The sequence below is a fragment of the Plectropomus leopardus genome, chromosome 11 (genome assembly GCF_008729295.1).
Source record: "Plectropomus leopardus isolate mb chromosome 11, YSFRI_Pleo_2.0, whole genome shotgun sequence".
Classification (NCBI taxonomy): domain Eukaryota; kingdom Metazoa; phylum Chordata; class Actinopteri; order Perciformes; family Serranidae; genus Plectropomus; species Plectropomus leopardus.
The window spans coordinates 27,822,484-27,847,887 of record NC_056473.1 but is presented as its reverse complement, the minus strand read 5'-3'; the positions used below and the strand labels follow the sequence as shown (position 1 = coordinate 27,847,887).

The window sequence follows — 25,404 nt, the reverse complement described above, 5'->3', positions numbered from 1 at the left end:
TGAGTTATCCAAGTCAAAGGAAGATAGAGGAGAGAGGGAAACAGAAAGAGGCATGGCGGGGTGAAAGATTGTAGAATAGGACTGTTTTGTTAGCCTGACCTTTGTTTTGAGCAAACAGATTTAAAGGCAGCACAAAAGAGAAGCCAGTGACAGGCAACAGCTGATGTAGGACGGGTAAAGAGAGGGGACATGCCTGCAGGGCTCCATGGTGAAGCAGCTTAATGGTCCCAACAGAAACTTGTGTACATATCCTGCACAAAGTTAGATGAGACTCCACACACACACACACACACACACACACACACACACTTTCTATTGCTCCTCCCTAGCTTGACTCTTTACTCTGGTCTCCCTCCAGGGTTGCAGAAAAGGACAGAGTGAAAACTGAACAAGACGGCTCCACACACCATGAAGAGAGGGGACTCTGGCAATCACAGTCTGAATGAAGCTGCGGCTCTGCACTCCATGTCTGGCAGTAATTATGGCAGCAAAGGGAAGAGGATTAAGGTATCCCATCCAGGGGTCCCATTAGTGGGATTGATGTTGTTGGCCACCCTCCCTTTTGGATCAAGCATCAAACAAACTGTCCCCAGGGTCAAACTCAGCCACAGAGGTAAGACATATTGTTGGTTTATCTGTTAATTTAATCTCTGTTACATATTTACATAAACTTTAATTTACTTTGATTTGAGGTCATCAGAGGTGTTTTATCTCATGCCAACAACTTTTGTCGTCTTTGCACTTGCACAGAGCTGGAGTTATTGTGAAAGTTACATGAGATCAGTGTTTATATTGACTCACACTGATGATTATTTTTCTTCTCTTTTCAACCGCTCGTGCTAAAAACATTCAAAGCCTCCTCCAGACTGTGAGATTTTAGCAATCTCATAAATTTGGTGCAGCTACACTGTGCTGCATGGGTCTATTAAACTTGGGTATGACATCAGGTTTCTTTACGCAGACTGTACGATGACATCTGAATCGCAGGCTACAATGTTCATCCATTGACGTAGTGGTAAGAGAAAAATGTAAACAAACATGAATCGAGTCCTTGCTATAGTGGCATTTATGTGTGTCAAAAAGTCTGAAGAAGAGAAGGAAGAGGAGAATTAGGATGTGGTTGTAGCTGGGGAAAAGAGGCCAAATTGGCATGACAATTTAGCAACGAGAGCTCAAAGTATTTATTAGCATCTTCTAGGATTTAGCAGAGTCGCGCTGGACAGTGCATAATTTCATGCTGCATTTCTATTGGTTGATTAGTAGACGTAGGCTGTAACAGCAGTCATGCAGTGAGATGGTTATCCCACATTTCTGACACTGTCAGAATTTTGTCCCAGGCTGTCTTTGATCGCACGACCATGACAACGGCCATCCTTGAACCTCTCTCACTGTGTGATGTAGGACCTCAGTTTCAGAGCCACGACCAAAGATATTACCACATTTCTTTCATGTTGGTCATCTTTCAACTGGGACAGCCCAAAATCACACAGTGTATACCGAGCTTAAGCTATTCAGTGTGCATCTTCAGAGGCCTCTCCGGCTATGTCTTTCTATTTCTTTGTAACATTTTGTCTCCACTTGTCTCTGTCTCTCTTGTGGCTTTGTGCACACAGCCAGGAGGAAAAGTGAAAAGAGAGATTAGTACGCTCAGTTGCGCTGTAAAAGTAAATGGTCTTTGAAACAAGACTGTAAAGTTGAGTGAGAGATGTGAGACTCACTTACTGAACCATTAGCCAACTTCATTTTGTCAAGTTTGATGGGCACAAAAATTTTCCCTGGTCACTTTTTGTGAAAAGTAAACACAACCTGTTAGTCCTCTCATTAATCCTTATTACACAAAAGTAAAGTGAATTAATAAAATACAATGTTTTCCCAGTCCAGTCTTATATTTCATGTTGGTCCACTGCAGACTGTCAATCAATCTGTTGTTTCTATATTAGCTGGTAGAGGACTCGACTTGAGTTACATGACTTAGACTCAAGTCAGACTGGAGTCACAAATTTGAGGACTTAAGACTCGACTTGACAAAATCTAAGTAGACTTTTAAATCCACTTTGACTTTAATACCAATAATTCATGACTTCACTTGAGCCTTTTGACATGAAAGCACCTGAACTTTCTCTTATTTGAAAGTTAGGCTGAATTAACTCCAAAGTTAGGCTAAATTTTGGCGAAAGCGGCGTGGTGATTTTACAAAGGTCGCTTGACTTCTGACCTTAAGATATCTGAATGAAAATGGGTTCTGTGGGCACCCATGAGTCTCCTGTTTACAGACATGCCCACTTTATGCTCGTCCCATGCAGTTCATTTTACTTTCATTTGACTCCTTACCAAGAAATTCTGGTCAGAATCGCTTCACCTTGTCAATATGGACTTCAGAACTGTTTTGAAATACAAAATAATAATTATAAAAAATGTGTTTAAAAATGCTATCAATCCAACTATTAAAATCCTGTGATTAATCGTGATTAATACATGTAAAAAATAAAAATAAAAAAATAAATCATTTGACAGTCCTAGTTTTAACGAATATACAGATGTATTTTTTTTCTGTAAATAAAATATAGAATTTCTCTGTTGTTAAAATAGTGTTAAATTGGGTATAGAAAGCATTGTGACTTGTTTAGGACTCAAAATTTAGGACTTGGGACTTGACTTGGGAATAATCAGTGCTGACCTGGGACTTAAGTACAAAGAGTTGAAACTTACTTGTGACTTGCAAAACAATGACTCGATCCCACCTCTGTTAGCTGGTCCCCGCAATGTGCGTTGCGCTCATGTGTTTAGTTTTGCGTCAACTGTTTGCTTTGTGCCACCGGAGGGAAAGCTGAATTACTGCTCCCCTTAAAACCCATTCTTAACTCCAGCGCAAACTTAACTTCAAAGTCTCCATCCCTCATGCAATGTATCAGCTACAAGAAACCACATAAATGAACTTCATTCTTGCTCCATAAAACTGAATCCCCACTGTGACCTAAAAGTAAACTCACTCTGACTTCAACCCTGAAAAGCTCTCTTCTTGTCAAAGGCCCCAAAGCCCATGGCTAGAAATAGATACACATTTATGTCCTCAGTGTCCAACATAAATATATATGTTAGTAGCTGAAGGAATAATGATTGGTAGGGACAGTGTTTATTCAGCAGTTAGGCTAGTATTTAGCTTTAGAGATGGTCTCATTTTATGTTTGTTCCAAACCAACCAGATGATAAAATAAAGCAAAAACGATCACATAATGTTAATAGGGCCATATATCTGAGACAACTTTTTGATACTGTACCAGGGTGTGTTTTTTGGCTTTGAGTATTAGCACGGCTGACTAAACTTTGCTGTTCACTCTAAGGGCCATCTGACTAAGCAGTGGTTTCCTTTGGACTTCAGACTAACAACAGTAGAACAATGCCCATTTTTGGCTCGCCCAGTTAGAATGACTGAAGCAAAGAAGAATCCATCAAAAGCAAAATCACCTCCGACCCAGTGCGCACATCATGCACACATTGTGTCATCATATCGTCAGTGCACACTCTTAAAAAGCAACACCACCCAGCAGCGATCACTCGTCAAACATTGCATCGCTCTCCCGTGAAAGCACGGCTCCAGTGAGTGAAGGGTGAAATGATCAAAGTGAAATCATTGCTGTTTGAGTGGACACCTCCAAAACAACTGCCTTTTTACTCCAAATGTATAAACGTTCCTCTGAGGAAAACATCTCCAGGCACTGGTTCAAGTTTCATCCAGAGTCACAACATAGACATTATGGCCTTGTGCCAAATGGGAAATGAAATCATCTGTTTTAAATATTTTTAATAAGCTGCACATTCAGATTGTTGTTTTGCCTTTGTTCTTAATGTGCAACCAAAAGAATTAAGTTACACCACATGCATTCTGTCCTTAGGCGAGTGCCTGCAAGATACAGATTATGAGTCATACAGTCGAAAGACAATTTATAGGACATTTTCCGTCTACTTGTAAACAGTTGCTCAATACCTAAACTCATTTTAGTGGATTCATTTGCTTAGTAACCACAAAAAACACATTTCAGTGATAAATCTGGCTCTTCTTGAGATCATCTGTATTAGTTTTCTTATTTATTAGCTCTTATGAACATGACCAGTTGTAACGTTACAGAACATCCCGCACTGCATATTGATGATGACAAACCAAGCCTGTGATCAAGAAAACAGCCGCCTTATCTCAGCTGGCTTAATGTAGAGTACAAGTAGGTACTTCTGATGAATATTGTTCTAATTCATTCTTAAATGGATACTTTGCAGATGTTCAGTCAGATTTGTATCATAACAGTGTGAGAAGTATGTGTAAATGTGGTTCCTTATGTATTACTAGCGTTCAGATCTCCGTGCTCATCTTTCAGCTGCGATGCGTCATTCAGCCAGATATTTGTTGGTTTAAGGGCTTAAACTGCAGACTGCACTTCCACATTTTTGTATGCCCGCCACCATGGACACAAGGAGTATAGAAGTATTTAGAGAGAGACCCGCCTCTCTCTCTCTCAAACTCTGACCAAACTGTAAGTCTAAGTAAGCAGTGGTGATAAAATATTCACCAAGACTCTGTTACTGTGTTGCCTTCTCGTACTGTTTGGCTGTAATATGAGAATTTGTGAACAGGAAATTAGGGCCATACTCTTTCCTGTATTGTAAACACTGAGGCTGAAAAAACTGAATTTCGAAAGATAATCGCAATTGATTACATTTTTTAATTGCATGTTTACAATTTTGCATTACAAATCAATTATAAAGCCCTGACTGACAAGATAAATTCTTACCAAATTATCTGGATTAGGAATCAAATGACAGTAAAAAACAAAATGCGTGAGACGAGCATAAAGTGGGCTTCTCTGTAAAGTAGAGACTCATGGGTACCCATAGAATCCATTTTTAGTTTAATATCTTAAGGTCAGAAGTCAAGGGACCCCTGTGAAATGGTCAACCTGTTTTTTTATCGCCAAACTTTAACCTAAGGCTGGACCATTATTTAGCCCCCTTCTTGACAAGCCAGCATGGCATGGTTGGTACTGCTGGAGTTTAAATGATACAACATCATCACTCTAGCTTTAAATTTTAGCCGAGTATAGCCACTTAAAATCAGAAATGTTGGCTGGCGATTAACACGATTAAAGAAAAAATTAACATGTCATGTACAGACCTTTAATGCATCACGATTAATGTGTTAACGCTAACAGCCTTAGTTTTCAGAAACATTTTTTAGCGTACAGTTCAAGCTGTAATTCAAGATCGGCCACCAACTCGTTTCCTGTGGAAAAACAGTCAGGTTTGCTTTACGTCACCCACCAGTGGGAGCATTTCTTGGTCCAGTTTGGCGCAGTGCCTTCTGGTAGTTGTAGGGCTTCTACTTTTTGAGCAAAAGTAAATGTTATACCCCTTTTTCTCTGTTTTCTCTGGTTACTTAACACCAGTTTCAAAAGTATTTGTCCTATTTCTGCACTGACAGAGCAGTTTTATGAGAAGACCATCGTTCAAGCAGTAAAATACGAAATAATGTGAATCTTCTGCCATCACATATGGCAGATTCATATCCAGCATCATTAGAGCAATGTATCTTATCCACTTCATGCACTCCTATCAGCTTCAGCCTTCAGACGAAAGGCAATGATGCTGCTGATAAAACATCACTCATCCTATGTTAGGTGGTCTACACTTTTACAACAGCCGACATTAAAGTATTATAGAGCTTAAATCTAGTTCATCGGCAGAGCCTTAAACTGTTGGCAGCAAGCCAACATGGTGATGTCTTACTCAAATAAATGTGTGGATGAGAGTGCAGCAGAGCTCCAGCAGAGGGGCTAATACAGAGTTGTTTAGGGGGATGAGGGCTCACTCCTCTGGAGAAAGGTGTAGAGAACTATGCTAAGTAGCAACAGCTAAGCGGACTGTTTCAATGGGCTCACAGTGTTACGTGTTTACAGAACAGATTAGCGTTAGACTAGCAGGCCTAATCTCTCTGTGAGGTTTGGCCCGCCGGGGGCACGATGTGTGAGTAGGAGTGAAAGATATGAACATGTGGGGGTGCTGTGTGTGTGAGCTCGTGTATGGGAGGAGGCATTAGGCAAGATTGCGTGGTGTGGAGGGGTCCCACAAGTTCAAATATTGAGGGTTGGTAACCTCTCCAATCCTTCGCACCAAGAGGGTAATCACAATGTCAATCCTTTCAGAGTGACTCCCACAGGACTCCCCCGCATTGGGCCAGTGTTTATTCAAGGCATGTTGCTATACTGGCGCTCTGAAAAGAGCTTGGTGATAGAAGAGATTTTCCTCAGATCAAGGAGATCAAGGACGCAGTACAGAGCTGAGAATGTAGTCAATGTTCAGCTCCCAGAAAAGGGCCTTGGAAGCTGGAGGTCCAACAGATACTAAAGGAAACACAGCCTTATAGGTGGTGTATTTTTAACTCTTTGTATGGAATTTAAAGTCTTTAAATAATTGAAGGCCAATATTGCTGTCTTTAAGAGACTTTGGCACTCCCATTTTTTCAGCTAGTGCAAAGGTATGGGTGTCTTTTAAAGTTACACTACCCAAGGCATTCATTCATCATACAGAATATATAAGTTGTCAGGAATGGGGGTGAAACAATGCTCCAAAATAGGGGTGTGCCATATCATATCATGCAAGATAATACCGATATAATTTTTAATATGACAAGAAGAATTCATATTGTGATAATGGCAGTATTTAGATTTTTTTTATACTTTTATACTTTTTATATAATGGCATCATACTGCTACATACAGCAACAACAAAGGTGCCTGAGAGTAAATTTGCTACTGGTGGGACCTCAGTAGTGTGGAGTCAGTGGTCTGGCCATCCTGAGTGTTTTATGAACAGCCGCAGACTTTATTTGCGACTTACCACTCAGAGTAAATGTCAGCGGCTCCAAGCTGCACAGTGTCTCTCTCTCCTCTCTGACCTTACGCACACAAGGAGTCTTTGTCATCAGGTAATTTGTCAAAAGCCTGTCCTAGCATAAACCTATGCGATGCTTGTAGCATGACAGAAAAAACGTCAAATATGAATGTGCGATAGTCATCATAACAAAACAGCCTGTCAAGATATTTATATTTCATACAGAATTTTAATCTCGCTCTGAATTAGGCTTCTGCTGTTGTTCACATACTAAAGAACTGAGAGATTATTTTTGCCCAGTTTTTACTGAATATTTGAAGGCAAACTACATTTATGTTGACATATACAACCAGGTTTCTGGCAACATTTTTGGGACTTGAGAAGTAGGATTTTAGAAACTTTTTTAGAAACTCTCAAAGTAAGTGGAAATATCTCCTTTTGGTCAAATAATTTCCCAGATTTCTCCTCTTAAAGTGGTCATGATAGGAATCCAGGCAGTGGGATCTCACATGCAGAGTGAAAAACACAAAATTGCCTCGAAAACCAGTCAGAAAAATATATTCCTAAAATATATTCCTACTTCAGTTGGTAAACCAATAGATTGTTATATGATAATATGTTCATTGTCTTCCATGTGTTCCACTCTAAAAAGGTTTTTCTTTTCAACACTTGGTATAGATAATCCAACGTTTTCACAGCACAAAAAATGATCCTGCAGTTTAGGTTTTTGTGAAATTGGTCTTAAATTTCATTCCAAGAGGCAATAAAAAAGGTCTTAAAAATGTAATTTGCCTTAAGCTGTAGGAACGCTGACAACACACAACTCAACTAACCAACTAACTAACTTAATTTTGTTGCATTTTTATGTTCTTGAAAATACCAATAAAACATTTTTAGTATTTTTGTCATATCATCAAGACTATTGTTATCAGAAAAATACCCTGCAATATCGTGATATTATTTGAAGGCCGAATTGCCCACCCATAGCCACCCCAAACATTTTCACTGCCCCCATCTTGCCGCCCCCATGAGAAATTTCTGGGGGTGCAACTGAGCTAAACCACCATCTAATGGGTGAGCAACAGGTACTCCACCTGCTCTCGTCGTGATCTAATCTCACATTGCAGATGACAGGCATATGGTACGTGCACAGTTCATGTTTATAAAGATTTTCAGTCATCTGCAAATGAGGTCTAGTGAGGACAGTACTGATATAGAGACAGGTAGTCTTAGAAAAAAATAAACCCTCCATCTCCTTATAGACAGCTGCTTTTAAACCAAGAGATATCTTCATGGTTAATGAAATAGATATAAAAATACCCTGATAAAGATATCTGCTCTGAAGCTACTGAAACCTGCTGCTACTGTATCTCTTCTCTATCAACATGTGTAGCTAAGGTGTTGAACCACAGAGGATTAGGCAAGTTTCAAGTCAAGCCAAGACACGTTTTCTCTCTAGAAGAGGAAACCCAGTGCTTGTTTTTGGGATTTCGGTATGAGTGAACTGAAGAGAATGAGCTTGACAGCATAATCCTTTTGAAATAATTTTTCAACGTACTGTAATTCAATGCTAGATAGTGCATTTTGAAATGTAAGCCCTGTGCATACACTGTGCAGCAGGGATTTGTTAATCTCTTTGTTTGTCACTGTGTCTGTCTTCCTCTCTCTGGGCCAGAACTGCTGCATGCTGGCAGTGTCTTTCTGTTTTTGGGCCCCTCTGATGGTCTCCACTCCCACACGCTGCTGCTGGATGAGGAGAGAGGTCGTCTTCTGTTGGGAGCCAGGGATCACATCTACCTGCTTGACCCTGACAATCTGGCAAGGGCCCCCAGGAAGGTACACTTTACTGTGAAGAGCACAGAATAGGAATGTGCCATATATATATATATATATGGAAGTACTGGTGTGCAATATGGCCGTAAAATAATAGCACAGTATTTTAGTGTATTTTTGCAATAACAATATTTTTAATAACAAAATGTCGTGAATAAATTCGTGAACGTCTTAAGAGGATTCGAATGCAAAACAGGTGTTCAGTTGTATATGTCAACATAAATGTAGTTTGCCTTCAAATATTTAGTAAAAACTGAACAAAATTTATCTCTCAGTTCTTCAGCAGTAACTGATAATCCGTTTCTGAATGAAAACAAAATATAACAAAAAAAAAAAAGAAATCAACAGTTGCCAAATACAAAAAACATTGTCTTCAATCTAAAAATAGTAGCTCTATATACATGACTGATCTGTTTTTTCCACCTGGATGTGTATGTGCCACAATATCTCCTCCTCTCTTCTTGTTGTAACACTGACAATCAGACACCCCACACACACAGACCTGTATTTATTTATTTTTTATTTTTTTATAGAGCTTTGTTTTCCATTTTTTGATTTAACATTTACAAGAGACTTTACAATTGTACATGTAAAAAACAAATCAACATAACACAAACAACAATAATATCGTCTCTGGCAACTGTAACAAGTTTAACTTAAAATTGTTATTAATGATGATTATGATGATTAATAATACTATTACTACTACTGCTAATAATTAAATAAATCTGCATATATTTTGACTATCGCACATTCATATGTATAAAGTGTTCATTTGTTGTGCTGTGAGCGTCACATAGGTTTACATTATGACAGGGTATGACAAAATTACTTGATGACACCATTCCTGTGTGCACATGGCGAGAGAGAAAAGAGAGAGATGCCGTGCTGCTGCCGCTGTGCTGCTCGGAGCCACTGAGAGTTTACTCTGAGCAGTAAATCACAAAAAGAATCTGAAAGGTTTATAAAACATCCAGGATGCCCAGACCACTGATTCCACACTACTGAGGTCGCTCCTGGCTGACAGCAATTTCACTTTCAGCCAGGCTTGTTGTTGCCATATGTAATGGTGTGATGCCATTATGTTAGCAAGTCCAAATATCGCCATTATCACAATGTGAATTTTAGGGCATGTGATTCACAATTTGAATCATATCAAAAATTATGCCAGTATTATCATGGGCAATGTGACATGGCACACCCCTATATAAAGGATGTCGATTAATCTAAACTCAGACAGAAAAATGAGGCCAAGAATGAATAAAGTGAAAGAAATAAGGAGCTTTTGGTTTTGTAGTCGTTCAGGCCATTTGTTATACTTGAGTGGTTGTTTAGGTAGACTTTGACGTGTTTACAGCAGTTTTAAGAATCACTACACCCTCTGACAGGAAAATATTCCTGTAAGAAATTCAAGTTTGAACAGGAGATGGAAAATCTGAACACCACACATTAAGTGACCCAATCCCCAGACATGCAGACTCATGTTCAGAGTCACTTTAGAAATAACCCCTTTTACTTTCAGTTGATTATTATAGAGACAGTCCTTTTGCTTCAGCTCATGACACTTATACCTGTCTTACCATTAAGTGGGTGATGTAAGGTTTTTTTGTCCATTACTGTGTCCCTAAACTGAAATGCACTCAGCCGTGTATAGTTTCAGAGAGAAGCTCACCTTTCAGTAAAAAGCAGACTGAAACTGTCTGTCTGAAGAGGTCAGGGTCATCATGTCAGAGGGCATGCACACAAGTATATACACATTTATCGAGTACTCACGCTTACACACACACACACACATGCACACACAAACACGCCAGTGCATTTGGATGGATGCCACATGTTTAGGTTTGTTGATGTGAGTGTGTGTTTATGCAGCTGAGGTTGATCCACAGTGTGTTTATTTGATTTTTATCTGGTTGTTTTAACTCTTAGTCCTGCTCTCAAAGTGTTGCCTCTCTAGTTATTGATACTGATTCCAGGGAGATATGCACCAAAAGCCTAATTCTCTCTGCCTTCTGGGATCAGCCCTTGACAGTGAATTTGATCTAGAAAAGCAGTCTTGGTGTTTATCAGTTAATGAAGAGGCATACCTCAAGAAGGGACCCTCGGGCAATAAAACACCAAATACTCTGCTGGCAAGCACTTCAGTTGTTTTTACATTGATTTTCAGGCAAAAGCTGCTATGTCATACTTTTATTTTTGCCACAGGCTTCAAATATCCCCATATGCTTTAAAACTAGGCCACTGATCACTTCAAATTCTGGTTTTCAAACCCAGTTTAAGCCCTTCACAGGTCCCACACCTTAATCACATCACACTGTAGCACTGGTTTTCTGTTTGAATTCCTCGGCGGCATGCAATGATTCTGAATCATGAGATGTTTTAACACTTGTGCTGGTGTGTTTGCATGCGTATTTGGGCTCTGTAGACCCATGAATAAGTTTGGCGATAGCTCTCCATGGTAGGTATTTAGAGGGGGGTAACACGCTAAGCACATAAGCCTGTTATAACACATGTGTGAACATGGTCCGGTGCATTGAGGGGACACTGGATGTTTTGCATCCATTGCGCTCTCGTACCAGCACCTGGAGGTGTTAATCATTGTAGAGCTGAGATCAGATGTTTTTTAATCCCCAAAATATCACAGAAAGTGGCAAATCTTGCCACACTCATTCAATGTAGCACTTTTCAACACAACACTGGGAAATGTACAGACCAAAGGAAAGTCAAATACAAAATGTAAAATAACTGAACGCAAACTGTAAAAGACGGAAATGTAGAATAAAAGGGATTTGACACAGAATAACGAACTGGCTTGCCAGAATTTCTCTGGCAGATTTCTTCAGAGTTGAGGGGCTCTGATGGCAAGTACCGTCTGCTCAAGTTTGTTTTTAGATGTAAAGAGCCACTAAAAGTGACATTCTGGAGGATCTTGGGCTGCAGTGAGGCTCATATCAGGTTAGGAGGTAAGGAGCTTACTCAGAAGTGCCCTTTAAAGTTACCCATAAAATCTTATATTCTACTCAAAAGTGCACAAGTAGCCTGTGAAGAGATGCTAAAACAAGAGTACGGAGCCCTCTCCTCTCAGATGTGGGAAGTCAGGCTGCTGCATTCTGTACGACCTGAAGCTTGAACACATTATATTATTATTTTTTTGGCTTAAAGAGTTATAAAGCACATTATAGTCTAGCAGAGATTTAATGAAAGTATAAATGATAGTGACCAAGCTCTTTGACTGAATGATTTAGTATTTGAAGTTAAAGGCTCACGTACTACATTTTGAGATGTGAAATGTTTCTCCTGTATTTATCTCTCCTTAGATTCAGTGGCCTGCTCCCCGGGACAGAGTCGATATGTGCAGACTAGCAGGCAAAAATGCAAATGTAAGTACTTGAATTGAGGACAAAAATTAAGTGGATTCTACAGACCCTGAGACACCAAGCCCTGGCTGTAGCTTTTGCACTATGTCCATGTGCAACATTATGGCTGAACCAGAGGATACATGAGGCAATGCAACAGTTGCGCTTCTTTGCCCCTAGTCCTCTGATGTTAGTTTGGTGTGTCTGGTCCTTAAGTCTATCTGCACACTATCTGTCTTACTGTGTGTTCTTATATTTAGTATGCATATTCAGTCAGACCTCTTACAATAGTTCATCCTCACTCTGTCCCTGCTTGTTCTAGTTGGAGTGTGCTAACTTTGTCAGAGTCCTTCACAACTACAATCGAACACATGTCTATGCCTGTGGGACAGGAGCCTTCCATCCCATTTGTGCTTTCATTGAAATCACCGGCCGCAGAGAGGTAAAGTAACCACGAGCGAGTGAATCTCAGCCGGAATAAGTTTTACACAAGTTCAGGAGTTGGATTTAAATTTTAAAGTGCAACATTATCTCCCTTCGTCTCTCAGGATGGCGTATTCCGACTGCTGTCTAATACACTGGAGTCTGGCAGATTGAAATGTCCTTTTGATCCCTTGCAGCCGTTCACCTCAGTCCTCACAGGTAATGTGAGCCATCACACAACACTCTGGCAGCTCTGCCTTATCTGTAATGCAGCAGAATTGTATTGCTGCACAGCACCATTTACTCAGGAATAAATAATGTTTCTCCTCAAGTCTCTGCTCAGTTGTTAGAGTAAATTTGTATTCATGTGTCTTGTTTTCCCAGCACTTTGCTACAAATTATTGTACTCAAGGAGGAGGCAAGCAGACATTTCTCAGGCAGCAACACATTTATTTGGCAGACACTTGTAAACAACAAGCGCTTTTAAGCCTTATCTCTCTTTCATATGTTTGTTTCTTGAAATATTTCTCTGTCTGTGTTTTTGTTTGTGGGTTCACTATAGTAAACCCATGAAATGGTAAAAGATAAACAATAATGTGAACTGTAAAATCAGTTGTTTGTTTTTATGGTGTACGTGCAAACTGTTCTCAAGCACTGTTCGTACATAGACCTACGAAAGAAATGCGCCATAATTCATATATAACCTACATAATCATAAGCCAGTAATTTGTGTATAAGCCATATAATCAGAAAGGCTGCAATCCTGTGACCAATGCGCTGATGAGAGTAAAGAAAAGAGTAGTAAAAAAAGTCCTATTGCAAGGCACATTGGGTTGATGTATGGGTCAAACATACACAGGACTTTCCCCCAGGAAACTGGTGTTTGTGTCCCGTGTGAAAGAAATTGAATTTAGTTATTTTAAGGTACATCATCACCACATTTGTTTTCCTAAACCTGAAAAACGCAAACTTACCTTAACATGTAACTAGTGTAATTTGTGGGGTCCTAATTTATTTGATATCACACAATCTGTTGTTTGACGTTACGCTCAGGGTTCCCGCAGATCTTCTTAAAATGTTTTAAAATGCATTAAATCAACTAATCTAAATATACCATTTCATTACCATTAAAATGTCTAAATTCTTATTCTTTCAGAAGACTTAAAAATGCTCAGACATAGGAATTCATTTCACATAGGATTCATTATTCTGAATCAGTCATTGCATTGCAAAAGCTCAAAATCATAGGTTACTTTGAAGAAATAATAATAGTAAAGTTGTACCATATGTCTCTTGCATTTACAATGCCGAAAAGTCAAATTTTATGTTTCAATTTTTATTTATTGTTTTTTTTCCTTTAAAAAATGGCTACTGCAAAATTGGTCTTAAATTTTATTCCAAGTGGTATTAAAAAAGTCTTTAAAAATCCTTAGTCCCATTTACTCTAAGCAGATGGAACCCTGGTTACATTGGTCTATGTTGAATACTACTTCTATTTGACTTTTTATGTCCAATAATGTTACATTTGTACTGATTTATTTTTTTGCATATTTTGATGTTATGATTGATTGACCTGTGTCTGTAATTGTTTTCAGATCATTACCTGTATGCAGGTACATCATCCGACTTTCTGGGCAAAGACACGACATTCACACGCTCCCTTGGCCCTCCACCTGACCAGCACTACATACGCACAGACATGTCTGAAGAATACTGGATCAATGGTACACACATGCTCGTGCATATCCACATTACCACGCTGAGTGCTCTCAAAACTTGTTATTTCTTTTTTACCAAACTTCCAGGCCCTCTTTACCAATACAAAGAGCCTCTCTGTGCCCTCAGGATGGTTATTGACATTCCAGTGTGGAGGAAACAGCCCACTTATTCATTTAGCTGGAACTTTTATATGAATGCCATAGTTGCACAGGGACCACACCTACAAGGGAATTTACAGTGTGCCACAAAATTCACAGCCTCAGTCACACAACCGCACAGTCACACACACACACTTTTACACACACACAGAGGCATACAAAGCCATCACAGAGGAGGGAGTCTTTTCTCTCTGTATACATCTCCAGTCTCAAGTGTTTTACAGCCACTGATGGGTTGTCATGTATCAACAGTTGTCATCAGGATCCAAATCCTTACACATGGTCTCCACATTTCACAACCACACAGTCAGGGATGTTTGGAGTAATTATGTCTCCCTCTCTGTCTCTAAGTGTGTGTATACAGCATGTGTTAGCGCAGGGCTGGCAGAGAGAAAGAGCACATCACTTCTTGCAGTGTTTCTGTTCCTGTAAGCCTGTGGAACATCTTTTTAGTGCTGCAGGACTAACAATGACCTTCTGTTAAGAGTGTGTGCAGTCACACATTAAGCTGTTGCAGTTGGGGAATCACCCTCTGGTGGTTGGCTCGGCTTCTAGGGGTTGAGCTAATGTTGATGTAATGTCACTGCAACACTTTAGTAGTTCCCGCCTGAATCAGGACAATGATGGCATCATGCTGCTGATTGTCTCTTTAACTTGCTGCCATTTCTTACCTCATGTTTAGTACTTACCGTCTTCTTGTTACGCCGTGCAACATCATAAATAGCAAGCAGTAATCATTATTGGTTTAATGTCTTTATTCAAAGAACACTGATGACATTGCCATTGGTCAAAAAAATATATATTACTTAATTAAATAATAAATACCCCTTTACTATTTACTCCACATTTACTTATTATTTGTTTGACAGCTATAGATGCTAATGCTTTGGAGATATTGAATACAAACAGGATCGTATTATAGAATATGATACATTTTTTATGTACTATAAGACCTCAATTATTTGAGTTTTATTGCTTTTAATTACTTTTTTAAGTGTTAAAGCTGCAATAATCAATATGTGTAGTGTGAAGTCTGTCATTTATAGTGACCCACAGAGAATTCATTACCCTGATCTGCAGTTCCCCTCATCTCCACTGAGTGTTTTGGCTCCTTGTTGTGGTTTAAAGACAACTTTCATGTTTTTCTCACAGTGAACCACCAAAAAGCTCTGATAAACCCATTGTATGCTGCCTGTCCAGCACAAAAGAGCAGTTAGCAACTAGCTGGTGAACATAATGGAACATTTATCTAAAAAGCCAAATTTTCACCTAACTTCTGGTGAAGACCAAATCAGAGCAAGACGGAGAATTAATTTTTGTCTAACTTTCATTGGATGCCCAGAAACAACTCTCCAGTTGAATACTAATGTTGCTCTCTGTCTGCTGAATGTGTAAATGTGCAGCTGTTTGCCAACATGTCCAGCTTTATTAGGTGGTGATTTGTAATACATTGCATTTATAGCTGCCCTCAAGTGGCTAAAAGAATCAATTAATCCTGCTTTAAGTAGGGTTATAAATGCAAGACTTCTCTACTTGTAATGAAGTATTTACATTGTGGTACTGAATACTGTTTCAGACACTATGGAGACATTATTACAGTCAATATTTTAGCCTTGGTGTTCCAGCTAAAGGATGAGCTCTCTGCCACACTGCCTCCTAACAGATACTGCCAGACAGGCAGAAAATCACAGAAAAGTAAACAAAACTGCTTTTAAAGTAACCTAAATATCCTTGAAATCACTGTTTTAGCTCATGTATCAAACTCCACGACAAGTTGAAGATTTATGTGCAGCCCAAGCTTTAGCTCAGCAAAATGAAAAATGGTAATAAATCAGATGTCTCTGTAGAAATAGAACGAGACTGTAAATAAACTTGTGCTAAGTGTGGTGTTAATGCCACCTCGAGGCTGCAGCGCATGGCAAATCCATTACTTGTCTTATTTTAACACTCTCCCTTCTCTCTCTTTTCCTCTCTGTGTCTTCAGAGGCCAGGTTTATATCTGCTCATCCCATTGCAGACACCTACAATCCAGATGATGATAAGATATACTTTTTCTTCCGGGAAGTTTCTTGGGAAGGCAATGACAAGAGCATCCTGTCTCGAGTGGCTCGTGTGTGCAAGGTGAGATATTTCACAAGAGAGGTGTAGAAAGTTGTGTGGCATTGAGGGGAGGGGAGGATATAACAGATGGGTGGACAGGTAGTGGAGAAAGAAGTTGGTGATGAGAGAAGTGGTGCTTGGAAGATAAAGTAGGTGCAACATACTGGAACTATAGAGAAAGACAGTAAGTGTGTGGGACCTCTTACAGAGTGTGGGGGAGCCACAACTCCCTGTACCACAACACTCTGTCCTTGTCTGATGTCTGGAGCACGTGACCAGCACGTGATGGCAACCTTCGCCGAACCGCTACGTCTTACACGCTTGTGGTGTTCACATTGGCAGCGTTGATAAAGACATTGAAACTTTAGTAAAAGGTGGTATAGAGTCAATATAATCATCAAAACATCATTTTCACTGTGTGTTTTTGCCAACAACCATGCTTGTCACGCGAAAAAAGCGGCAAGCCAATGTTTTTCTAGCTGTGTCGTGCCTGAGTATCAGCTGAGACGGTTGGTGATGCTGCTTCCATTTTGCTTCTTGGTGTAAAATTCTGACTTTTTCAAAGTTTCAAAGTGGCGGACTAAAGGCAGCCTCCCTCTTTTTCTGTCTTCTTGCAAAGGTCGGTGTTGGATTATCCACACATAAAAAAAGCTTCTGATATCAATTTTTTTATAATATGTAAAAAAAAGTCTGTGTCTCTCCTTCTGACTAAAAATGTGGGCTTTTTTTGGGCATCTCCATCACAGCCATGCAAACTGTTGGCGAGTTGTCTTCTGTGCAACACAGAGCTAAGCAAACACAGGCACGAGGCTATTTGTCATAAACTGCAGTAAAAACCCCAATTGGGATGCACAAATGTGCTGTATACATGTTAAAAATAATTATTTTAAAACCAAAATAATACTGGCATACCCCACAAGTCTTAACTGGAAAATGCTAAATTCAGAATAAGGCTTAATTTTGAATGTCCAGGTGGCATATGCGGTTTACATGACCCGTATCAGATTCAGAATAATAGTGGAATAACTCCTACAGTGATCTGATCGGATAAGGAGCTTTGTGTTGGCCACTACAGAAGTGTTTTATGTCCCCCAGGAGGAGGCAATCCTGATACATTCTTCTTTTGTAGTCATCTGAAAGAGTCTGTCAGGGGCAGTACATCATGGTTTTAGCACCTTTGTGCTCTGCTGACAGGACATGCTTAGAGCTGCTGCCTTGATTATCACTGAGATCGATGTAGATCTTTGCACCATGTCATCATTATTTTCCCAAAGGATTTGCACATGTTCTCTAATACAATGATTCCAAACTGGTCTGGCCAGTGGGTCAAGATTTCCCCTTAGTCATTAGTTTAAGGTTCACACATAAGAGAAATTACCACAGTTTTATTAAAAAAAAAAAAAAAAAGTAAATAAGACATGGGCTTAAAACACAAGGAAATAAAATAGATTGCAATACTAAAGTGCAGTTAGTTAAAAGCAGGGGCGTTTCTAGCATGTGAGGACATTGGGGGCTTAGCCTGGACCTTTATATGAAAAAAATCGCTTTTTAAAAAAAAAAAAAGAAAACATGCCTTCCAAATAATTTGCAGACCATGTTTTCTTAAAACATTTTTGGTGATTTGGTAATTTTTGAAAAATTTGAAAATTAATTTTTTTTTGTATAAATATTGTTGTTGATTTTTTTTTTTTCTTCAAAATTTTTTTTAGTGATTTTTAAATTTTTTAGCAAATTTCTTTATCTTTAAAATTTCTAGGCAATTTTTCTTCCCCCAATTTTTAAAGAAAACATGCCTTCCAAACTGCAGGCCTGCCAAAATAAAAATATGACACCATTTACCGCAGCCAGAAACTTTAAAAGCAGAAATTATCACTGGATTTTCAAATTTCCAACAGTCCTTGAACACAACAGGGGGCACGAACACTTTGTGTATTTTCCCTGAGTCACTCAGACAAAGAAAACGTTGTGTGTTACCATTACATTATAAAAGAATGTGTCAATTTGGCAGATGCTTTTGTCCAATGCAGTTTATAGTTTGAGCATTCAGCCTCTGCTGGAACTGGTCTGTTGCAAGAAGCACAATACTAACTTTAAATTCATATCTAAACTAAATCATTTTGAGGATACAAACATTCTCTCTGCTCAGTTGTTAGATGCTGCAAGACGTTCAAGAGGCATATCATGTTTCAGTGCCCATTAAGTTCTGTTTGACAGCATGTCAAAACAACTGTAAGCTTGGATGGCACTGCACAGCCCACCGAGGACCAAATAGATTCATGGTTGGGGACCTTTTGTATACCATACAGTGTGCCATTACTCATTCCAAATGGGACTATCCCACACAGCAGTTTGCTATTAGCATTCAGAGGCCTATTGCCACATTCTTAGAGAAAAGCTTTCAGTGTCTTTATGACTTGGGAGTAAGCTGTAAGGCAGACTGAGAGGAGATTCCTCTGGATTACAGCCCTCTCTCTCTCCTTCTCTTACAGCTATCTCTCTCTTACAGTCTTTGTATTTTCCCCTCACTCAAAATCTGCAAGTGTGTTTTTCCCTGCATGTAAAAGGAGTGGGGCACTTTGCTTCAATCCTCTTTGAAGATTATCACCATTGTGAAACATCCTCGTTAAGTGCTTATATTTTTTGTCTCTCAAACACAATTGTCATCTCCTGTGTGTCGAACCATAATGTTTTGTTTTTCGATACCACTTAGTTTAGTGCCCAGGCCAACTTTAAAACGGAGGAGCTCTTAAGTTTCCGTTGCATTACAAAGAGGTGCACTTCAATGCTCTTACCATAGCTCAATCAAAGGTTGCTACTTAAAACAGCAATTCATATGTTAAGATGAAACCTGCATTATCAGTCTGCAGCCTCACTTGATTTTAGTGCTCTTCTCAAGCGTGCTTCACTTTCGTTTGTGTCTCTTCTCCTTCAACATTTTTCTCTCTTTCTCTTCCCTCTCCCTTTTCAATTACTCCCGGCCGTCATTAAACTAACAAGAAGGCCTCCTTTGTGCTGGTTAAATAAGCAGATCCATCCTCGAGGCATGCGGTTCACCTGTTTATTTTCCCAATTAATGCAGGAAACCAGAGTCAGGCTGCGATGCTGTGTGTTATCTCTATGTGTAAGCCCATTAGATAGATGACAGTGGGATTGTGGTTAAGCACAAAATGTGTATTATTAATTGTGGTCACCTTTTGGTCATGTTGGACAGCTGCGCTGTGCTGACTGTGGTTTTGTTACAGTGTGTGTGGTTGTGTTTCAGAATGACGTGGGTGGGCTGAGGAGTCTGACCAATAAATGGACCACCTTTCTCAAAACCAGACTTGTGTGCTCCATCCCTGGACCAGACGGAGTTGACACACACTTTGATGAGCTCCGTAAGTAACTGTTAGAATGAAAACTGAAAATCCAGTACTGAGTTTAGGTGCTAGACAAGCAGTTACAAAGAAATGGCTGCAGCCAAATGCCCCATCTGTAGAGAAGTGGTATGGTATAATTTAGGAAAATATTGTAATGGAAGGAATCACTGTTTCAATTAGGCTTTAGAAAACTATATTTGAAGAAATTTGGAAATTGTGTAATTTTGCTTAAATATGATCCATTCTGCATTTTTATTGCTATTCATTTACCTTAAATTCTGAACACCCCATGTCCTATTTTTTGTTTGTTTTTGTTGTAGAGTGTAAAAAAACCTGGAAAAAGTATTCACCCTGTAAACATACTTAGATGAAGATGAGTGTACGATGGCTGCTAAATAGTGAAACCAAATAACCAAAATGTCAACAACAACAAAAAAAAGAAAACTGAAAATCCAGGCTGTTATACTGGGGTTTATCTTCCAGGATCGACCTTCTGGGTGCACTTTAGATATGGACAGAAAGCGGTGGCAGAGTGATAGAAAAATCTCATCTGTGTAGATTAAGTTAAAAAAAACTTGATGTTGCTTTTTCTCTTTTTTTTTATAGAGGATGTCTTTATGCTCCCTACCAGAGATGACAAAAACCCCAAAGTGTACGCAGTGTTCACCACCTCCAGGTAAGTTCAGCATTTATCTTACCATCATCAACGCCACATGTGGTGTCATTATTTTCTTCCCTGACTTTTTTTTTGTTTCCTCTTTCCCCTCAGCTCCATTTTCCGGGGCTCAGCAGTGTGTGTGTACAGCATGGCTGACATAAGGGCCGTGTTTAACGGACCTTACGCCCACAAGGAGGGGCCCGACCACAGATGGGTGGAATACGAGGGGAGGATACCGTATCCCCGCCCTGGAACGGTGCGTTTCCCAATGATGGGCAACTCATATTGATCGCTCCCAACTAAATATGGTTTTCGTCTCACAATTAAATGAATACAACTTCATAATTACAGAATAATAAACATGGCCTAATTTAAATGAGCATGATTTAAGGGTTAAATGTTCAAGATGCTGTAGGGTATGCATGCTCACATGCACACATGATGTATGACATAACCTTGGCTCTAATGAGGTTCATCTGATGAGGTTAATCAGATTCATTTTGTTTACAAAACGTAATCAAGGGAAGGAAAGGGACATATGGAGACTTCGGTATATGCTTTAGGTGCACCGCTGTTTGAACTATAGCATACACACAAACAGGGGAGCTGGAGTGACAGATGTTCCAGATGTGTTTTGGCTCCTGTTGTTCTTCATTTGACCACTAGATGGAGACATGCACCATTACATTGTCAGACAGAGACCATCAGTCAGTTAGCTGAGAGGAAATATGGGAAGATTAGTCCCATTCAGGGAGTGAGATTGTCTTGTTTTTGTCAGATTTTGTATTAAAGTAACATTTTTAATTTTTATCCTTTAGTGCCCCAGCAAGACTTATGATCCCAGGATCAAGACCACCAAAGACTTCCCAGATGAGGTGGTCAGTTTCATTCGGTTCCACCCTGTTATGTTTCGCTCTGTCTACCCTCTGACTGGCCGACCCGTGTTCACACGCGTCCGAGTGGACTACACCCTAACTCAGATTGTGGTGGACAGAGTTTTGGCGGAGGATGGACAATATGAGGTCATGTTTTTGGGAACAGGTGAGCAGTGATGGACAGTAATGAAATACATTTACCTACGTTCTGTACTTAAGCTCAGTTTTTATCTGTTCTTTTTTTGGAAATGTTTTACTTTGACTCCACTACATTTGAAAAACAAAAATTGTACTTTTGACTCCACTACAGTTATGTGAAAGCTCTTCATACTTGTAACATTTGCATTGAAGTCAGCGGATAACTTTACTAAAATGCAAAAGAACTGTGATCATGCAGTTCTGCTTGTGGTTTGTTAGTCGAAGTGTTGTCCCTGTACCTCTACCTCGGGCATGTGCGGCTCAGATTGAGCAGCTCATCAGTAGAGACAGTTAGAGAGGACAGGTCACGAGCAGGAGGTTGAATTTGGGTATGTGGTGTTGGTAATGGCTTTAGCAACAGATTGAAAGCAGTACTTTAACTCAAGTAATAATTTGACTCAGCAACTTTTACTTGTATTGGAGTAATATTTGTCCAGGAGTATCTACAGCATACTTTGACTCAAGTAGAAAAGTTGTGTACTTTGTCCACCACTGCAGGTGAGACACACACCTCCTTCCTCTGTTGACTTTTGAAACTCCAGATTTGTCCAGCAGAGGGCACTAGATAGCTGTGAGTTGTCCTCAGCTTTATACTTACTTATCTGATGCAGGTCTTGCAGTTGGAAAAATGAATAAATGTTAGGTTGCACATGGATCCAGTATCATGTCTTAGGTCAACATTAATGACAAAGTAAAGTCATCAAACCTAAGTCTGACAACGGTCCAGTGTTGACCTTTTGGTGCCACAGAGAAGAGTGTGAGTGTCCGGACCACAAGTGCTCATTTTCATTGGTTATAAAACAAAACAGTCCTCCTACCTGTCTGGTTTATATTATTCACATCAGAATGAAAAATTCATGCTGTGTGGTTTGCTTGATTGATCCCAATCAGCCCTCCTGCTTCTTTGTCTCACTCTGCGCCGTAGATGTCGGCTCCGTTCTGAAGGTGGTGAGCATCACTCAAGAGAATTGGTCAACAGAGGAAGTGGTGCTTGAGGAGCTTCAAGTTTTCCAGGTTTTGTGCACAGCACAGCGACACACACACACACACACACACACACACACACACACACACACACGCACAAACAGAAACAGAAGCACACACACTTTCATTCACCTCAAGCTTTTTGATCGACGATGCCAACTGTTCTCTAGCTGTCCTCGGTGGTACAGTTGACTCATCAAACAGTGAAATATTCATCATGCCTCTGTTACAGAATATGCAACGTGATGGATTTTTTTGGAGCTATTAATTCACAAAATCATCTGTTGTTTTTGCTCCAGCAGTGTATGTTTATTGAGGTGTTAAAGCTGGTGATGTTTGTTTTAATTTTTTGCAGGTTCCCACTCCCATCCTCAGCATGGAGATGTCTTCTAAACAGGTTCGGCCTCACTCTCATAGATTTTATTTCCACAAATCTGATGACAATATTTCTCAGCCTTCATTCATGCCAAATGCAGTCAGTTGTGTGTATATGCCTGATGTGGCATGAGATATACTGTTTTTTATCCCCAGTGCATTCATCTATTCAATTTCACTCTCCCCTTTCTGCCTCATTATCTTAAGGTCAGGGGTGTCAGGAGACACTTCAACCCCAATCACTGCTTCCATTAATCTCCAGCAGTGTTTGACCTGTGCTTGTGTCTGTCTACGCATGCTTGCTAGTGTTTTTCAGAGGTGGTTTGGAAGTTCTGATCAGGATTCTCTTTAACTTCAGATAAATCACAGCAAATCTGTAGACTCACATTTGTAAAAAAAAAAAAGAAATCCTCACACTGAGAAATCCCTAAATATTTAAATAACCTTTTTTTAAGTACCTGTTTGAGGTTTTGGCCTTTTAAACTATTAGTCTTATTGTAATAATGCATTGACCCCCAATTATTCCTGAGCCTTGTCACAGTTCTCCAGGGGAATTTTGATATATGTGGAGTATAAGGAAAAAATAACACAAAAAAAATCTTAATTTTCTTTTTAGCAAAAACTATACAAAACAGTTTTAGACTGCTTCAGTTGCTGCACTTTCTCTATGTAAATATTTTTGCACCATTAAAGGAAATGTAGGATTCAGACAGTTTCATGGACAAAATTTCAAAACTTTTCCCAAGCTTTTCAAGGACCCATGACACTTTTTCTGGACCCACTTGCCCAGCGTTTTTTTCAAACATATCAGATTCAAACACTCTTCAAACATAACTTCAGCTAGCTGGCATACATGAAGAGAGAGAGGGAACACAGGGAGAAAATGAAGAAACTGACATGATGGTAAATAAAACATCACATTATTAGAACCATGTTGCATCGACAACCACAAAAAATAAATTTGCTGTGCATTACATTACATTAAAGGTCATTCATGGAAGATTACTGTAACAATTTCATCATACACCACAGAATTCCATGACTTTTCCAGGTTCCAATACTGTGGGAACCCTGAAACGTCCTTTATGGATAAGGGACTTGAACTTGAACTTGAAATTGATCTGTATGTTCCCTGAAGCAAAGTGTGGTGTGTGTTTCACTGCAGCAACAGCTCTACGTGGGTTCAAGTGAAGGGTTAGCCCAGGTGTCAGTCAGTAGGTGTCACCTGTATGGCCAAGCCTGTGCTGAATGCTGCCTGGCACGAGACCCCTACTGCGCCTGGGACGGACACATGTGCTCGCGATACATCCCTGCATCCAAGAGGTATGCTAAACTCTTGAGAATTGACTTTGCAGAGTATGTAACATTACCCAAAGCAAGAGAATGTTTCTCTTTAATTATTGTTTTGTTAAAGCCTATAGGTGCATACATGCACTGTAAAAAAATAGGACTGGTAAAGCTCAAATTTTTACACATTCAGAATACATGAAAGATGATGGGAGGGTGTTTTGTGATTTTTGAAACTTTTTAATTTCTGTGTAGTGAAAAAAAATCTGACAGGCCAGGTAACTTCTGCTCAAATGTTCACGTTCATGGCCTTTACTTAGTCATTTAGTTGTTCACTGCTTCATATCACTCACTATACCGTCACTTAGAAACATGCAAAGTAAACACTGTTAGTTAAAATAAAAATTTGAGGTGCATATCAGAAGATACAAGGGAAATTACAAAATCAGACTTGTAAGCATTTGTAATCTTACGATGGTGGATAAGGGCCATGTTAAAGTAAAACAAAAGTTAGATTTTGAGAAAAAGTAATAATATTACAAGAATAAAGTCATAATGTCACGTGTAGAATTAGTGCTTGGGCTAATATTTAACATAAACTTACATCAAAGAAATAAAGTCTTTGCTAATTTTTCCAGAGGCATATTCATTTTTTAATTACTTTAATGTGGCATAGCATGAGCTACAGCAATAATCTTAAAACTATGCATGATGCAAAAAGAAAAGAAAGTTTAGCCTATCCATAAACTGCTTTAAACTGACCCTTTCTTGCCCTACTTCTCAGTGGTGTGTTTGTTCCCAGGGCTGGTTCTTTATTCTGGGACTGTCAGCCACAGTTCATAGTTCTTGCTAAAATATGTTTTCTATTTTGGTTCTCTTCACCTCTTCAGCATTTTTTTCTTGCCAGAGGGTATTAGTCCATTTGAAGCATTGATTAGAGATGCTGTTCCTCAGCTGATTAATGCGACTGTCACTCCACCCCTCTGGAGTGTAGTCCTTCAGGTGCAAAAGTGTGTGTGTGTGTGCATGCTGCATGTGCGTCTGCGTTGTTTGTTTTGTGTGCTTGCTTGCACGAATCGAGGCTCTACAGAATCTATACCCTACAGTTAGAGGTCACACTGCCAGATTATTGGCCAGTGGGGATGCTGTTATGGTTTGTGGAACAGTGGAGGCCCTGCTTTTGGTCTCCAGGGCTCTTTG

At 39.5% G+C, this 25,404-nt stretch overlaps 1 protein-coding gene across 3 annotated transcripts in view; it reads left to right on the top strand.

Annotated features, from left to right (window-relative positions):
• The window catches only part of sema3d (sema domain, immunoglobulin domain (Ig), short basic domain, secreted, (semaphorin) 3D), a 43,532-nt gene that overhangs the window by 9,104 nt on the left and 9,024 nt on the right, over positions 1-25,404 (top strand). For all 3 annotated transcript variants that reach the window (XM_042495859.1, XM_042495858.1, XM_042495860.1), the window contains 14 exons: positions 359-613; positions 8,555-8,715; positions 12,030-12,092; positions 12,391-12,510; positions 12,617-12,710; positions 14,087-14,215; positions 16,353-16,489; positions 19,731-19,845; positions 20,434-20,503; positions 20,597-20,741; positions 21,304-21,526; positions 22,484-22,572; positions 22,898-22,939; positions 24,083-24,240. In XM_042495859.1, coding sequence (XP_042351793.1) covers positions 409-613; positions 8,555-8,715; positions 12,030-12,092; positions 12,391-12,510; positions 12,617-12,710; positions 14,087-14,215; positions 16,353-16,489; positions 19,731-19,845; positions 20,434-20,503; positions 20,597-20,741; positions 21,304-21,526; positions 22,484-22,572; positions 22,898-22,939; positions 24,083-24,240 — 1,751 coding nt within the window. In that variant the 5' untranslated portion in view covers positions 359-408. The remainder of the gene's footprint in view (positions 1-358; positions 614-8,554; positions 8,716-12,029; positions 12,093-12,390; positions 12,511-12,616; positions 12,711-14,086; positions 14,216-16,352; positions 16,490-19,730; positions 19,846-20,433; positions 20,504-20,596; positions 20,742-21,303; positions 21,527-22,483; positions 22,573-22,897; positions 22,940-24,082; positions 24,241-25,404) is intronic.